Source organism: Micromys minutus (genome assembly GCF_963924665.1).
Source record: "Micromys minutus genome assembly, chromosome: 21".
NCBI lineage: Eukaryota > Metazoa > Chordata > Mammalia > Rodentia > Muridae > Micromys > Micromys minutus.
The window spans coordinates 6,641,810-6,659,046 of NC_137956.1; the positions used below are offsets into that span (position 1 = coordinate 6,641,810).

Below are 17,237 nucleotides of genomic sequence, written 5' to 3' on the forward strand. Positions count from 1 at the left end.
TTATATGCTTAAAGTAAAAACAAATGCTGGGGTGTGCTTAGGTTGCATATCTAAAACCTTCTAATTTAGACTTTACTGGTCAGAACTGCTCTGACTTAGGAATTTCTACACCACTGAGCACATTTCCGAGTGAATGTGTACTTAGGTTATTTCATGTTTGAGACTGCGTCAGATCTCGGTATGCTGGTTGTGCTACATCCTGTATTTGTTATTGTTAACTGTTGACAATGGAATGGAGTAGCAATCAGTACCTCTTATCCAGTCTTAGAGACATCACGTGGTGGCCCAATCCTGCTCTGTTTTACTTGAATGTCCATATTTTCATAGGCCTATTTGTGTGTGTGTGTTAAAAAGTTTAGTACCACATCCTAGGTGTTTAACTTAACAAATAGCCTTTTTAGAGCTTTGACATGTCTATTCAATCATAAACCTTTAGAGAAGTAGTACTATGAATTAATAAAGTGATCAGGGCTGGGCACGGCAGTACACACCTTTTGTCTCAGCACTGGGAAGCAGGCAGGAGGGTCTCTTGCACTTTGGAGGCCAGCCTGGTCAGCATAGTGAATTCCAGGCCATCCAGGTGTGCACAGTGAGATATAGCCTCGAAATGACAATATAACAACAACAACAAAATAATAATAAAGTGACCACTAGACCATTCCGAATCATTATCTTCACATGGTTCACAGGTTACACTACTCAAAGAAATTGAAGGGAGCTAGTTCAGTAACTGATAGAATTTGGCCAAATGCGGAGAGTTTTTTTAAGTTTCCCAAGTGTTAAATTTTGAATTATAAGTATCTCTCCTTGGAGGTACTGACCTTGTACAATTTCCATTCTGCTCCTTTGTGCCCCAAACACCATGCTGGACTTTGGCCCTGAGCATGCCTCCCACACATTGGTGCTGTAGTCTAACGTTGTAAGACAAGCAGAGAGTCTATTCTCCCATCAGACTGTGCTCCTGTCACCATTGCTTTCAGGGAGACATGGTGTCATCTGTGTGCTGTGCAAGGACTTTCATCAGCCTTCGACTCAATTAGTGGAAATGTATGCAGGCTTTCTTCAACAACTTGAGTTGTGAGTTTGTCTCCTCTGGTGTTCCTCTATTTCAGATTTTCTTAAACAAAGGTAGTTTTGAAGGCGAATGTCTGCTTATTTTAAGATTCTGCACTTTTGTCTCTCATCAGGGGGGTAGGTGTGAGTGCATTGGCTTTGGGTGAAATGGAACCATCAGAAAGTTAAGGGGGGCTCTGGCCTGGAGGTGGCCAGGAGTTTATACCGATGAACAAATCCTTTCGGCCAGTTCCTGATATGTACACTTTTTTTCTTCAAAGTACAGAGATGGGGTAGAAGGTTAAATCTCTGTAACTTTAATATTGTAAGCAATGCATAAAGATACAGCTAAATGTTTGCCATGCAGGGGAGACACCAGGACCTAGAAGGTGTTTGGGGCAGGGTGGGAATGTGAGCTTGGGGGTATGGGGTTAGGAGAGGCTAGAGAGGTGGGTAAGAGCATTTGCTGCTCTTCCAAATGTTCAATTTTCAGCACCCACAAGGCAACTCAGCACTGCCTTCTGTTAACTGCAGTTCCAAGGGGAAATCTGATGCCCCCTTCTGGCCCCTGTGAACACTGTATGAACATGGTACACAGAAATATAGGCAAACACCCAAACACATAAAATAAATTTTAAAAGAAACTGCTTAGTAAATGTGATGGCACACACCTTTAATTCTAACACTTGGGATGCAGAGGAAAAGGCATGCATATCTATCTCAGTGAGTTTGAGGCCAGCCAGGGCTACAAACAGATGTTATGTCTTTTGTTTGAAATAAAAAAACTAGCATTAGTAAGTCAGATGTGGAGTCACATATGTATCCCAGACAGGAGGACAGAGTTGCAGGCTAGCTTGGGTTACATAATGAAAAAGGGGGAGGGAAACAGAGTGAGGAGAGAGGGCTCAGCAGATCAGCCTGAGCTATATAGCACGTTCCAGGTCAGCCTGGCTCATGGGCCACCTTGTCTCTAAAATGAATGAATGAATGGTATTTTTAAAAGAACCTCTTGCTTTATATATTATGATTATTTGTTATATATTAGATGTCAAAGAACAACTTGCCAGACTTGGTTCTTGCCTTTCACCATGTGGGTCCTGGGGCTTGAACTCATGTTGTTAGGCTTGGCAGCACGCTTTTTTACCTGATGAATCATTTTACTGGTCCTTAAGAATCTTTAAAAATTTTTTTACTTCCCTTTTTCAGTCATCATTTAGTGTAGAGAAATAATTTGCTTGTTTGTATTGCTATATAATATTCTGTTTGTGTATTTACTTCAGAAACATATGGATGCTTTACAGGTTTAAAGATTTATTTCTTTTACGTGTATGAATTTTTTATGTGTGCAGTGCCCTTTGAAGCCAGAAGAGGGCCTTGGATCCCCCTGGAACTGGAGCTACAGACAGCTGCCTTGTGGGTGCTGGGAATTGAGGCTGGGTGCTCTGGAGAGCAGCAGTCAATTCTATTAACTGGCGAGCCAGCTCTCTAGCCCCTAAAGGAGGACAGTATTTTATCTGTCTGTCTGCCTGCCTATTTTTAGATCCTGATTGCAGTTTCCCCTCCCTCCTCTCCTCCCAGTCCTTACCCCCATGCCTCCTCCCCACATCTACTCCTCCCCCCCTTCAGAAAAAGGGGAGGTCTTAAGGAGTACTTTTTTTTTCCACATGAGGATCCTATGAGATCTGTCTCAGAGAAGACTGAATTATAGTCAGTTAAAGGGTCTTTCTTACATTCCTTTGGTTTAAGCAGGGCAGTGGGAACACACATCTTTAATTCCAGCCCTGGGGAGGCAGAGGCAGAGGCAGGTGGGTCTCTGTGAGCTCCAGGACAGCCAGGGATACAGAGATACCACGTCTTTAAAAACTGGGGGGAGGAGGAGTTTAACAAGGTTTCTTTAGCCTAAAATATTTAATATGTCAAATATAGCATGACATGGGATAAGCAAAGGGGTTATCTCAATTTTGGAAGTGCTGAATCTAGTTGGAAACTTTCTTCTCTTTGACCATTCCAAATTCCAACACCCTTTCACAAAGGCATTTCTTCCCGTGGTCCGTTTTCTCCTGCTCCGTGTACTGGACTCGGTTGGTTTAGCTGCACAAGTCTTGTGAGCCTTGGTTGAAAAAATATTTCAGATACAAAAAAATAACAACATTATGCTTTTTGATAAAAATCAGTTCTGCTTTTATTTGTTTTGTTTGAGACAGGGTTTCCCTCTGTAACCCTGCCTATCCTGGACTCCCTCTATAGATCAGGCTAGCCGTGATCTGCCTGCCTCTGCCTCCCGAGTGCTGGGATTAAAGGCCTGGACCACCAGTGCCTCATTATTTTATGCTTTATTTTATTTGAGACAGGGTCTCACGTAGCCCAATCTGGCCTCGGATTCAGTATGTAGTAGAAGATAGCTTTGAATTTCTGATCTTCCTGTTTCTACTTTGCAAGTTCTAGGATTTCAGCATGCAAGGCTGTACTTGGTTTGTGTGGTGCTGGGATTGAACCCAGGGCTCTGAGCATGTAAGCTCTCTACAATCTGAGCTACCTCCTCAGCCCGTCAGTTCCTTTTCATCTGGTTTTCCAAGATGGGTTTTCTCTGTGCAGCCTTGGCTGTCCTGGAACTTGCTCTGTAGACCAGGATGGTCTCAAACTCGGAGATATGACTGTCTCTCCCTCCCAAGCACTGGGACTAAAGGTGTGCCCCACCACCGCCTGGCTTTTTATTTTAAAGTGTGTGTATGTGTTGTGGGAATTATTTTTAAAATGCAACCTTTTATTCCAAGTTAGTGCTGGCACCATTTGGACTGTGCTGACACCACACATGGCACTTGTGGACCTGGTTGCTACTCTGTCACATGCTCCACAAGCCACCCTCACCACGCCATCCTCTAGGCATGTAGTTACAACCCCTGGCACACACATCCCCAGGCCCAGCGTATTCTCAATCCGAGCTGGCACGGGTGCCAGACCCGAATGCTCCAGCTGCCTCTCTCCCCGATGTGAACTCTGCCCCGCCCAAAACCCGCTAAACTCAAAGCTCCAGAAACATGATTTAGCAATTCGATTTATATGTTAAATTCTCAATCCACAATACATCCACACTACGCTTACAACCATTTGACAAAGACGCAAACCGCCCACCTAGATAAAACAAATTGGTCCATTGAGAGCCTTAGAAATAATCGTATCTACCTATCGCCAATTCAGACCACCTGGGTCTAGAACCACCTCCTCCAACTCCATCTTGATTCTTCTCTCCTTCCTCATCCCTCCAGCCTTACAAAACCTTTGTCCCCACCCCACTCTCCACTGTCCAATCATGTATCCATGTATCGCCTTGACATCAACTTACATGGATGTGTGTGTGTGTGTGTGTGTGTGTGTGTGTGTGTGTGTGTGTGTGCCCGGTGCCTGCAGAGGCCAGAAAAGACACAAGAGCTTAAGACAACATGGTAAGAACAAGAATAAAATGGAGAGAAAATGGCAAAAAAGCACGATGAAAATGGAACAAATCTGCAGGATGTGTAGGTTTCTCAACTACGAGGGACAAGAGATTGCTAAGAGGGTTCCCACTGTTCCAAAGGACCAGAAGTTTGAGATATTAATGAACTTCTGACAAGTCAGGATCAGCAGGGGAGAGGCACTAACCCAGTTCTACTGATCCTAAACTTGCTGCAATGTTTAAACATTTCTCTAAACGCTCTCCAAACTTTCCTAGTTTAAAGTACAGCTTCCTATGTGCAAATAACTTCTCTAGTACTTAATTACATTTATCATTCACATTATACTTCAGTAATGTAGAAACTGGGCCTAAGGAAGTAGAAGTAGCATTTAGAATGAATTACTGGAGAACTGGAGAGATGGCTTAGTGATTAAGAGCACTGGCTCTTCTTCCTAGGGGACCTGGGTGCAATTCTCAGCAAGCAAATGACAGCTCACAACTGTTTAACTCCAGTTCTAGAGCTGAGAATGCAACCTGACCTCTTCCAGGAAGCCACACAACAGCTTCTCCTTTAACAGAAATTTACTCTAAATTATTTATATTTATTTTAATTTGTGTCTGTGTGTGAGTGCGTGCCCTCGGAAGCCTGAAGAGGGTATCAGATTGGAGCTAGAGGCGCTTAAGAGAAGCCAAGCACCGGTGAACTCGAAGCCTCTGGAAAGCAGTGCTTGTGCAGGGCAGTCTCCTGTCCCCGAACCCTCTCATTTCCCGTGCTCTACTTCCTCCTTCTCTCAGAGGCAGCGGGGGACACAGTTGCTGTGACTCAAGTCGGACTGGGGCGGACTGCCATACTCAACGCGCTGGGAGGTCGAGCGTCCCACTGGACCCCTGACCCGGAAGGGACCTACGGACCGGAAATGATGGCAGCCTCTCAATCTCCGCTTCCCTAGCAACCTACTCGGCTTCTTAGCGACGTAAAGTGGCTGTGCAGTCGTCGGTCCCGCCATGCCGGTGCGAGTGAGCGAGTTCAGCTGGCAGCAGACGCCGGCCACGGTCTTCCTGTCGCTGCCTCTGCGCGGCGTCTGCGTGCGCGACGCTGACGTATTCTGTGGGGAAAGTTACCTGAAGGTGGGCGGGACGGAGATGCACTTGCCGTGCGCCCCGGGAGCCGGAGCTGCCTTGTCCATTGCTTTACTTTTTTAAAACTAAATTTTGATTTACATTTTTTATTAATTTATTTTTGCTATGCTAAGGATCAAACCCAGCGTCACGTGCGTGCCACGCCACTGAGCTACATTTGTAGCCACTGTGTATATATTAAATGTATGAACGCCTGCATGTATGAGTGTGCATCAGGTGTGTGCAAATGCCCGCGAAGGCCAGAAGAGGGGTCACATCTCATGGAACTAGAATTACAGATGGCTGTGAACCACGAACTATGCAAGAGCAAATGTTCTTAACCACTGAGCCATCTCTCCAGCTCCTATAGCTTGGAGGGTGTGGACTGGGGTATCTTACTCTGTAGCCCACACTGGCTTCTGACTTTGGGCAATTCTCCTGCCTCAGACTTCCAAGTATTGGGATTAATGGGATGCTCTACCATCCTTGGCTAAACCTCAACTTAAAGTCCTATTTTGAAAAACAAATCTAGGGCTGGTAAGATGGGTCAATGAAATAATGTACTCCACGAAGCCTGACAACCTCAGTCCAGTCCCCAGGAAGGAGAAAAACAACTCACAATTCTCTGACCTTTTGCATGCCATGGTGCTCATAGACCCACACGAAGGCACACAAAGTTGTCATTAAAACAACAACAAAAACATCTGTTTTCAGTGTGGTGTCCTCTACAGACATATTCGGGTCACAGATTGCTTTCATCCATTGTATCCTCATATACTTTGCTAAATTATGCTGCCTGGAATAAGTTCAGTGGGGTTTTGAGATAAATATTACACATATCACATACACACTCACGGTCTGATATAACCCAGGCTGGCTTCAAGCTCACTTCCTCACTTCGTAGCTGAGGATGACCTGGAATGTCTGAGCACCCTGCTTCTATCTCCTGAGTACCAAATAACATGCCTGCAACACCACGGCCAGGAACAATATCTCCACCCTAACATTTTTTTCTGGAATAAATGACTATACATTTTTTTAAATTTATGTGTATGGCTTTTTTGCCTATGTGTAAGAATGTGTACCCTGTGCTTATCTGATGCCTTGGGAGTTCAGATGAGGATGTCAGATCCCCTAGAACTGGAGTTCAGATGGTTGTTGAGTTTCCTTATGGATGCTGGGAACAGAACTCAGGTTGTCTATAAGAACAAGTGCTCTTAACCACTGAGCCATCTCTCCAGCCCAGACTTTTTTTTTTTTTTAATGGCAGTGTCTTTAATTTGTGTAACTAACTCAATGCCTTTCTCTCTCTTCTGAACAGGTTAACTTCCCCCCATTTTTATTTGAAGTGTTCCTCTATGCTCCCATAGATGATGGGAAGAGCAAAGCCAAGATTGGAAATGACACAATTCTCTTCACATTGTATAAAAAGGAGCCAGTTTTATGGGAGAGCCTTTCTATGCCAGGTGGTAAGCTTTTAGTGAGAGTTGTTCACTTCAGCTGGGTGTCATTCAAGAGAGCTCAGTATGTAAATATAAGCCAATAATAGAAAGCTAGACTACATGAAACCTTGTCTAAAAAAAACAAAAAACAAAAAAGATTTTCTCTGGGTGTCATGATGGCTCCAGGTGGTGCTTGCTTACACTCTCAGCTCTTTTTTAGATTTATTTATTTGTTACATGTAAGTACACTGTAGCTGTCCTCAGACACACCAGAAGAGGGCATCAGATCCCATTACAGATGGTTGTGAGCCACCATGTGGTTACTGGGAATTGAACTCAGGACCTCTGAAAAGAGCAGTCGGTGCTCTTAACCACTGAGCCATCTCTCCAGCCCCACTCTTAGCTCTTAAGAGGCTGAAGTAAGAGGATCACAGTCCTAAACTACACCTGGGCCGCAAAAAAGATGCCGTCTTGATCAGTTTTTCTACTTTTTATGAAATTAGATCTAAAGAGATCTTATTCAGATTGATATAAGCGCTTTTCTCCTCAATAAGACAAATTAATCACAATCCCGATACAGTGCTTTTTCTTACATTCCAGTTGATAAAGAGATGATGCAGAGAATAAGAGAAAAATCTATCTTGCAAGCACAGGAGAAAGCAAAAGAGGCCACAGAAGCAAAAGCTGCTGCCAAGCGAGAAGATCAGAGATACGCACTAGGCGTGATGATGAAAGTAAGTGGCAAACGCCAGGACACTTGCTGAAGGTGATGAGGAGCCAGGGACAGGAGGATCAGAAGTCAAAGCCATCAGCGGCTGTGGTGATGGCACAGACTTTTAATTCCAGCACTTGGGAGTTTGAGGCCAGCTTGGTTTACAAATGGAGTGCTAGGCAAATGATCAGCTACTGCAGCTCATGAGTTAGGGTCTCAGCATCTTGGCCACTGACTTGTGACCTGTCCCATTGCTGCTCTTGTCACACCGCTAGTACTGAGCCTCCTCCATGAAGCCTAGAGGGGAGATGGGTGGAGGGGTTTTGGGAAATGCCTTTTGGTGCCCTGCAGTTCATCTGGAGAGCATCCTGTCCTTCAGAAGCGAGTGCCCATTACATACTCACGTGTGGGGAGGTGGGAGCGGGATCCACTGTCTCAGTGCAAATTAAAACCCGGGCTCTCCGGGGCTCAGACGCTCACAGGAACACAAGCGCATCTGGCCCATATCCCACATGTACAGCCACTGCTTTCTGAGTGTTTTAAGTAACTTGCTAATTACAATGCTTATAGATTGAAGAAGAAGAGAGGAAGAAAATAGAAGACATGAAGGAAAACGAACGGAAAAAAGCAACTAGAGAATTAGAAGCGTGGAAGGAATGTCAAAAAAAGGCTGATGGACAAAACCAAGCCCAGAGGAGGGAGAAGTCGCCACCGGGAAAGCAAGCTGAAGGGAGGGGAGCAGGGAAACCCCGGGGTTTGCTCCGGAAGGCCCCGCCCGCTCACCTTCCCACGAGAGGTGTGGTGCCTCCTGTCTTTTTCTCCTCCTTTCTCTGTTTAAAAATCTTTCTGCAGGCATAGGCAATGCTCTGGCACACTGAAAACAAGCATCACGACACAAAGGTGTAAGATGGAAAGCCTTTTCTGAGGGGCGAGACAGGATTCGCTGTGTAGGTCTGAACCTTGCAGGAACTCACCATCACACATGGCTTACTGGCCACATGGTGGTCATGTTGTACGAATCAGAAATATTGAGCATAGAGAGACTTTGAAAACAAGGAAACACAGAGTAGACACTGGGAACTAGTTAAGTGGAAGGATGAGTCAGAGAAAAGGTGCCCCACAATTGGTGTAAGGATGCAATCAGGGAAAAGACAGACAACTCATTTACTTTTATTTTTATTTCCTGTAGCCCAGGCTGGCCTCAAACTTGCCTTATAGCTGAGGATAAGCTTGAACTTCTGATCCTCCTGTCTCCGCCTAGCAATTGCTGGGATTTTAGACATGCCTCAAGCAAGTTTGTTTCTGTTTTCTTCCCTTCACACTGAGGACCAAGTCCTTCTGCTTTTCTAGGCAAGCTTATAGAACCTGAGCTAAATCCAGCGCTTGCACACACACATATTATTTTTTGAGAAGGCATCTTATGTAGTCCAAGGCTGTCCCAAATGCCCTATGTAGATTTTAAAAAATGTCCTTTTCTTTCTTTTTAAAAATATTTTTTTGTTTTTATTTTATGTGCACTGGTGTTTTGCCTGCATGCATATCTGTGTGAGGATGTTGGATCCCCTGCAACTGGAGTTACAGACAGCTGTGAGCTGCCATGTGGGTTCCAGGAATTGAACCTTGATCCTTGGGAAGAGCAACTAGTGCTCTTAACTGCTGAGCCTTCTCCCTAGCCCCACCTTTTCCTTCTTGTGTGCACTCTTTTTCTTTAAAGTATATTACTCTGAGTCCTCATTTCCTGAAATCCTTTCTCGCCTGTTTCAATGTCTACCTCCAACCCCGTGTGTCACATTTAGGTGTGTTAGTGTTTCTAAGTTGCAGCTGTCTTTCCTTGTGTATAGATGACATTCCAGTACATGGCTTTATTCCTCTTCTCTGGCTTGGCAGCTGCCTAGTCTGCCTTTCACTGCCATCATTGCCACTTTCTCACAGTTCTCTGTGATGGGTGAAAAGCTTTCTTCTTTAGGGGTGCAGGACTTGGAGGAGGCATGCATGTCATAATGGGTTTGCCTAGTGTGCCTCCCCCAGAGTGGATACAAACTAGACAGAGGCTCAGCAGTGAACCCCAGAAAAGCAGCGGGTCATTGACTAAAGAACAGACAGGCTGCCATATTAATGCTGGATGTTCTGTTCCTTGCTGCAGAAAACATCTTTGGTTTATTTTTGTTATTTGTGTACAATGTGTGTGTGTGTGTGTGTGTGTGTGGTGTGCCACAGGAGGTCAGAGGACAACTCTGTAGAATTGGTGTCCTGTTGTGCCCTCCCCATCCTTTCCCCCATTTTTTTTTTTGAGACAGTTGCACTTTGCTGACTATATAGCCTGGTGGCCTGGACCTCCCTATATAGAACAGTCTGGTCTGGAACTCACAGAGATCCATCAGCCTGCTTCACCCTTCAGCACTGGGACTACAGGCGTACACTGCCCAGCCCAGCTCCTTCCACTTTATGAGGTCAAGTCATCATGCTTGTACAGAAGGATGCACTTTACCCTCTGACCTGTCTCACTGGCCTATCTTTGCCTTGTTTTATTTTGTTGGCTTTTGTTGTTATTTTTTATTATTTATCTTTTTATTATTTGTTTCTTTGTTGTTTTTGTTATTAATTTTAGAATTAGCTTTGGTGTGTACTAATCTGAAAAGTCAGTATGTTAGAAATGAGAAATAAATGACTTGTTCGATGCCTTTGCTTTTGAAGGGAGGAAATGGGAAAACATATTTTCTGAGAAGTTAAAGGAAGACAAAGTCCCTGCTCCTCGCTCTGCTGGGAGCATTCAAATCAGCTTTACCCCTCGAGTGTTCCCAACTGCTCTCCGGGAATCTCAAGTTGCAGAAGAGGAAGAGGTAGGCACAGAGCATCAGCAAGGTGGTCACCACTTCAGTTAGTGTCTTAGTGTCAGCGGGGCGGGCAGAATGCCGTCATTATGTCATCTGTGGAAATTAGTGAGGTTCAGGACAGCCAGGGCTTTGGGAAGAGGTCCAACCCAAAAAAAAAAAAAAAAAAAAAAAAAAAAAAAAAAAAAAAGGTTTTATATTTCTTTTTGTTTTAGTGTTTTGTTTTTTTTTTAAATTTGCTTTTGCTCCACACAGTGCTTAGATTTTTCTCTAAATCTCTTTTATTCAGGGTTCTTAAATGATTCAGCCTCCCTTAGCCCACCAACCAGAGGTAGAGGAGAAAGAAGGTTCATAGAAAAAAGGGTTGTGGACCTGTTTAGTAGTAGATCTTTGGGGGCGATTCCATTCTTCACTGTCAGAATACCAGCAGTCCAGTTCAATAGCAAATGCTAACATGAAGCAGTAGCTGCGGCTCAATCCAGCAGAAACCTCAAGGCTTTCCCAAATTGGCATGAGTCAGCAGATGTGGCCAGAATCAGCTGGAATACCACGAGAAGTTCTTTGATATGTTCCTCTCTAAGAAGTGGAGAACACCAACAAGGACCAGCAAGCACTGTACGGAGTTGTAAAGCAGGAGTGATTTCTCACTGTGTATGGGGCTCCATAGGTGTTTGCTGTTCCTACACCTCTCTTCATGAACACAGTCCAGGAGCTCCTGTCTAGAGAATGGCTCCATCCACAGTTAAAATCTCTTCACGTTAAGTAATGTAATCAGGATAATCCCACAGGTATTCTAGAGGCTCCTCTCCTGGGTGATTTCCATATACTGTTGGGTTGACTGCATGAGCCAGCATAGACGGTGTCCATCACCAAACTGCATTCCCATCGTAGTGGCTGCAAAAACAAGCAGAGGCACGGAGAGCCATGAGCACTGATCTTCCTGAATTCTTTGACTTAAAAGAGGAAGAGAAGAATCCGGACTGGTTGAAAGACAAGGGAAAGTGAGTTGTCTGAGTGTCCAGCGTCCTACATTGGGCCTCACTATCTAGACTCGTGCTAGAACTCTGAGCTATACTCCCTGCCCTTTTCCCTTTTTAAAATTACTTCACTTATTGTTACTTTTGACATGGGGCTCACATGGCACAGTCTGGGGAACTTACTTGTGGTCAAACAAAGCCTTAGACCCCAGGTCTCCTTTCTCCCTATCAAGTAGTGGGATTGCAGCAGTTCCTTCCTTATTCTGAGACAGGTCTCAGTAAGTTGCCCATGCTGGCCTTCAGTTTGTTGCATCAGCCATGCAAACCTTGATCTTACGATCTTCTCACCCAGCTGGGATGATGGATCTGCGCCAGCAGGCTGGCTGGCAGTGGCTGTGTGTTGATGGAACATTGATACAGGTGTCACACTCATAGCAGCTCCCCCCCCCACACCATGTCATGATGTCCTCCGGTTCTTGTTTGTTCAGCTTTCTTTCATGTAACTAGTTTCTCCGGTGGTTAACCACGAGCAGCTGCATTTGTGCTGTGTGCTTTCCTCCGTAGCCAGCAGAGGGAGAAGTTTTACCAGCTCTTCACCCTCGGAGGAGGCCAGTCATTCAGGCCAGTTTAAGCCCCTTTCCTATTCCTAAATAAATCACCATATCAAGGGAGATAGACACACACTTGCTGCATTAAACCAATGGCGGCCGCCTTTGGGCGGGAGGCTCTGTCCTACTCACGGTACTTGCTTGGCGTGTGGAGAGATGGAGCCAGTGCAGTAGGCAGTCTGCATCTGACTGGGAATAAACAAAGCAGATGGCAAAGTATCTGTCTGGGTGCCAAGTAGGAGAGATGTTATTTCTCCGTGTCTGCTTCAGTGTTAAATTGGCCTTTTCTTTTTGTCTCATTAGCAAATTGTTTGCAACAGAAAACTATTTGGCAGCGGTTGATGCATATAATTTAGCCATACGATTGAACTGTAAGATCCCATTATTGTATTTGAATCGGGCTGCTTGCCACCTCAAATTAAAAAACTTACACAAGGCCATTGAGGACTCTTCTAAGGTAGGTATATTTCTCTGTTTGGGTGTGTTGTGTATATGTTTATGTATTTACTTCGTTTAATGCTTTGGTGGTGGAGAGATGGCTCAGCCGTTAAGAGCACTGACTGCTCTTCCAGTGGACTCCACATTCAATTCCCAGCACCCACATGGTGACTCACAACTGTTTGTAACTTCAAGATCTGACAGCCTCATATAGATATACATGCAGGTAAAAACACCAAATGCATACACATACACACACACACACATATACATACACACATCTTTAAAATTATGGAGAGCCAGCTATGGTGCTCATCAAGGAGTTGAAGGAAGAGGATCGCTTAGTTCAAGGCCAGCGTGGCTTATATAGCAAATAGCCAATTCCAGGCAAGGTTACAAAGTGAGACTGCCTCAAAAGATCAAGTGAGACCAGTGTGTGTACATATGCTAAAACTGGATTGACACAGACAAGAGTATCGTGGTCCCTGTGCAAGGATGACACAAAAATCCATCAGGTATTTGCAATTTTTCTTTTTGAGTTTCCATTTTGAATGTGTTTAGACTACTAAAACAATAAACTACTGATGTCTGAAAAAAAATTGTTATAGAACCTAGCACGTTCAAGTTTCACATGGACAGGGAGTTGAGCAAACATTTGCCAGGCCTTCTTTATTGGTTTAAATGATGCTCTAGGATTTAGCACTTAGCCTAGTAGTAAAGCCTCTGCTTAGCCAGTGTGAAGTGCTGGGCTCTGAACTTCGTACCCTCCCCCAGAAGTTGAATGCTACACCCTTCAAGGTAAATGCTGTGCTGCTGGGTTCTGTGTGTAGTCCTCTCTTCCTTTTTCAGTTGTTCTCTGTAGAGGATAATCTGCAATAGACATGCTTTGTGCTTCCAAAAATTATGCTTGTTTTGGAGTAAGCAAAAGCGAACGGACAATCAGCAAGGAGCAGCCAGGAAGAGAAGCATCAGAGAGTAAAACTATCGCATCAGGCACCGACAACATCCTGTAGCAGTCACTGGGGAAGTCCCACTGAGAGGGCCATACTGCGGGTCCTGGTTGAGAGGTCTCTAGGCAGAGCATAGACTTTGCTTCATGGATGAGCTGGTTCCTCCTTCCCACTGCAGGCCTTTTTACACTGTGTGATGAACAATAGCAACCTCTGCTGGGAACGGCTCACCCTGAGAACCAGCCATTCTCAGGGGTGCTGTTTTAATTACAGCCTCAGCTCTTAGCTATTGTCCTTTCCCCCTGTTAGAGAATCAGGGGCAACCTGACCTAGGATGTGAAGTTTTGGAAAATCTTGGAATAAACATGCTTAAGTCAGCTCTCAATATGTGCAAATAGCACATGACAATTTACCAATATAACTTATATTTCAGGCCTAAATTGCCTAAAATCACCTAACAGTGAACAGGCCTTAAGTTTGCCAATCTATGCCTTAGCCTCCCTATAGCTGGAATTATAGGCATGTGCTACAGGCCCAGCTGTTTGTTTGAACTCTTAGTGTCTTATTTATTTTTGAGACAGGGTCTCATGTAGCCTAGACTGACCTGGAAACCTAGTATGTAGTGGAAGAATGGTCTTTCACTCTTGATCCTCCAAAGTGTTGGAACTGCAGGCCTGGGAACTTCATAATGCTCTGGGGACAGGAGTTATAGGTGCAAATCATTTTGACTGTTTTATACACACACATGTAGAATGTGTGCGATGTGTTTGCAGGCATGAGTAGTGGCAAGAGGTCAATCTTGGTGTTCTAGAGGCACTATTCACCTTACTTTCTTTTCTAAGGATTTATTTTCAGTTATGTGTATGAGTGTGTGTGGTAGTGGGATGGTTATTTTCAGTTATGTGTATGAGTGTGTGTGGTAGTGGGATGGTTATTTTCAGTTATGTGTATGAGTGTGTGTGGTAGTGGGATGGTTATTTTCAGTTATGTGTATGAGTGTGTGTGGTAGTGGGATGGTTATTTTCAGTTATGTGTATGAGTGTGTGTGGTAGTGGGATGGTTATTTTCAGTTATGTGTATGAGTGTGTGTGGTAGTGGGATGGACAGTTCTTTGCACATGAATGCAGTTGTCCACAGGACCCAAAGGATGAGACTGGGTACCCTGAAGTTATAGACAGTAGTGAGCTGTCTAATGTGGGTGCTGGGAATGGAACTCAGGACCTCTGGAAGAGCAGCCTCTGCTCTTAGCCTATGAACCATCTTTCTAGCCTCACACTTGCATTTTCAGTTTTTTAAAAGTATAATTGTACAATTTCCTTACTCTTTCTCCCTTCAATCCTCCATATCCACCCCTGTACCATAAATTCTTTTCTTTTTAAAAAAGATTTATTTATTATATATAAGTACACTATAGCTGTATTATAAGTGGTTGTGAGCCACCATGTGGTTTCTGGGATTGAACTTAGGACCTCTGGAAGAGCAGCCAGTGCTCTTAACTGCTGAGCCATCTCTCCAGCCCAATTATTTTTCTGTAATTCCCACCTTTTTGTTGAAGCGGGGTCTTTCACTAGGATCAGGGCCTTGCTGATTGAGCTAGGCTGGCTGGCCTGCCTATTAGCTCTAGGGATCCTTCTGTTTCTCCTCCTCCAGCACTGATATTAGCACACTCTGTTTTTATGTGGGTGCTGGGTTCGAACACAGGCCTTTAGGCTTGCAGAGCAAGCACTTTACCCATTGTGCCATCTCACTAACCCCTACTTATATATATATCATTTGAAAGGCACTAGAATTATTGACACCACCTGTTGCCGACAATGCTAATGCAAGAATGAAGGCACATGTCCGACGAGGGACAGCATTCTGTCAACTAGAATTGTATGTTGAAGGTAAGAGACTGATGGAGGCATGGTGTAGCTCTGTTAGTAGAGCGATTTCATTTTTATTTTTTAAGATTTATTTATTACATATAAGTACACTCACTGTAGCTGTCTTCAGACACCAGAAGAGTGCATCAGATCTCATTACATATGGTTGTGAGCCACCATGTGGTTGCTGGGAATTGAACTCAGGACCTCTGGAAGAACAGTCAGTGCTCTTAACTGCTGAACCACCTCTTTCCAGCCCCAGTAGAGTGATTTCTTTGCCCTGCATGCACAAGACTGTTAGACCCCTAGTACCATATACATATGTGTGGTGGCACACACCTGCAATCCCAGCACTGGGGGGTGGAGGAAGATCAGAAGTTCAACACTGTCTTAGGTTACCTATCAAGGTCAAAGTCTTTAAATTTACAGAAGACCCTGTTTCAGAAAACCAAAAGCTGTCTAGATAACACAGGCATTTATGAAATACTTGCTTTATTGATTATCATTGATATGATATGTCAATACAGGCTTGCAAGATTATGAAGCTGCACTTAAGATTGATCCAGCCAACACAGTTGTACAAAATGATGCAGAGAAGATTCGGAATATAATTCAGGGGACAACACTGAAGTCTCACAACTAGAGACAACTAGGTACAGGAGTGTCTGCGAGTACTCTCGCTCTGTAAAGCACTGTGCTAGGGACTCTTTGGAATGGCAGTGCCTGAGGAATCATTTCCAAGTTAAAATGGCCTGTCTCTCACCACCTTTGATCCCAGGCCTGGGAAGGCAGAAGTAGGTAGGTCTCTGGGAGCCTGAGGCCAGCCAAAGCTATACAGCAAGATTCGGTTTCAAAGCACAGAGAAACAGAAGCTATTTGACTCTTCAGCCTTAGGACAGGGCTTGGGCTTTGATACTGCTGTTCTGAATTGCCTGTGCTCTTGGAATCCGGCTGTGGCTGTTGGCATTTCCAGGATACTATTGAGGAATCAACAGAATAGAATTTCCACATGTAAGACTGTGCTTATAAGGTATTTTTATTATATTAAATAAAATATATAATGATTTATATATTTTGATTGGCTTTAGTATAATATATAGACAATTTTAGTCACTTACAGATACACATAAGCATTTTTTTCTTTATATTAGTTGTTGTTTGAGGCTAGACCAGTTAGAGTGTAATATGTATTGCATACCAACCCTGGGTCTGCTGGGTAAAAGGATGTAGAATTCCAGGATAGCCTGGGATACACACTGAAACTGTCTCAAGAAAAAGTGAAGAAATAAACAGAAAAAAGAGTTAATCTGAAAACCTTGTTTATTTTTTAAGAGATTTATTTATTTATATTTAATGTTCTATGTATGGGAGTCTTGCTTATAGGACTGTGTACCATGGTTGTGTGCAGTGCTTGCAGTGAGCATTAGGTCTTTTGGAACTGGAGTCATTCTGTAGGTGCTGGGAATTGAACCAAAGTTCTCTGGAAAAGCAGCCAGTGCTCTTCCACTACACCATCTCTCCAGTCCCTAAACCTTACTTTGAACTAATAGGCTGTTGTTGAAAACAAAACTGAGGAGGGTCTTGTATGCCCTTAGTCCCAGCACTCCTGAGTAAGAAATAGAATGAAGATGCCTACTTCATGGCCAGCTTGAGCCACATAGCAGGACTGAGTCTCAAAAAAAAAAAAAAAAAAAAAAAAAAAAAAAACTAACCAAGGGTCAGTGTGATGGCTTTGTGGTTAAGAACTCTTGTGGTGTTTCCAGAAGACTCAAGTTTAGTTCCCGATTCCTACATTGGGTGTCTCACAAC

General features: G+C 44.0%; 1 protein-coding gene across 1 annotated transcript; it reads left to right on the forward strand.

Annotated features, from left to right (window-relative positions):
• Positions 1-5,491: 5,491 nt before the first annotated feature.
• DNAAF4 (dynein axonemal assembly factor 4) lies at positions 5,492-16,071 on the forward strand (the record flags this gene model as incomplete). Its single annotated transcript, XM_080934338.1, has 9 exons — positions 5,492-5,614; positions 6,927-7,074; positions 7,648-7,781; positions 8,330-8,555; positions 10,454-10,599; positions 11,482-11,591; positions 12,479-12,632; positions 15,344-15,449; positions 15,956-16,071. The coding sequence occupies 9 exons, from the start codon at positions 5,492-5,494 to the stop codon at positions 16,069-16,071; spliced, it is 1,263 nt and encodes a 420-aa protein (XP_080790464.1).
• Positions 16,072-17,237: the final 1,166 nt, after the last annotated feature.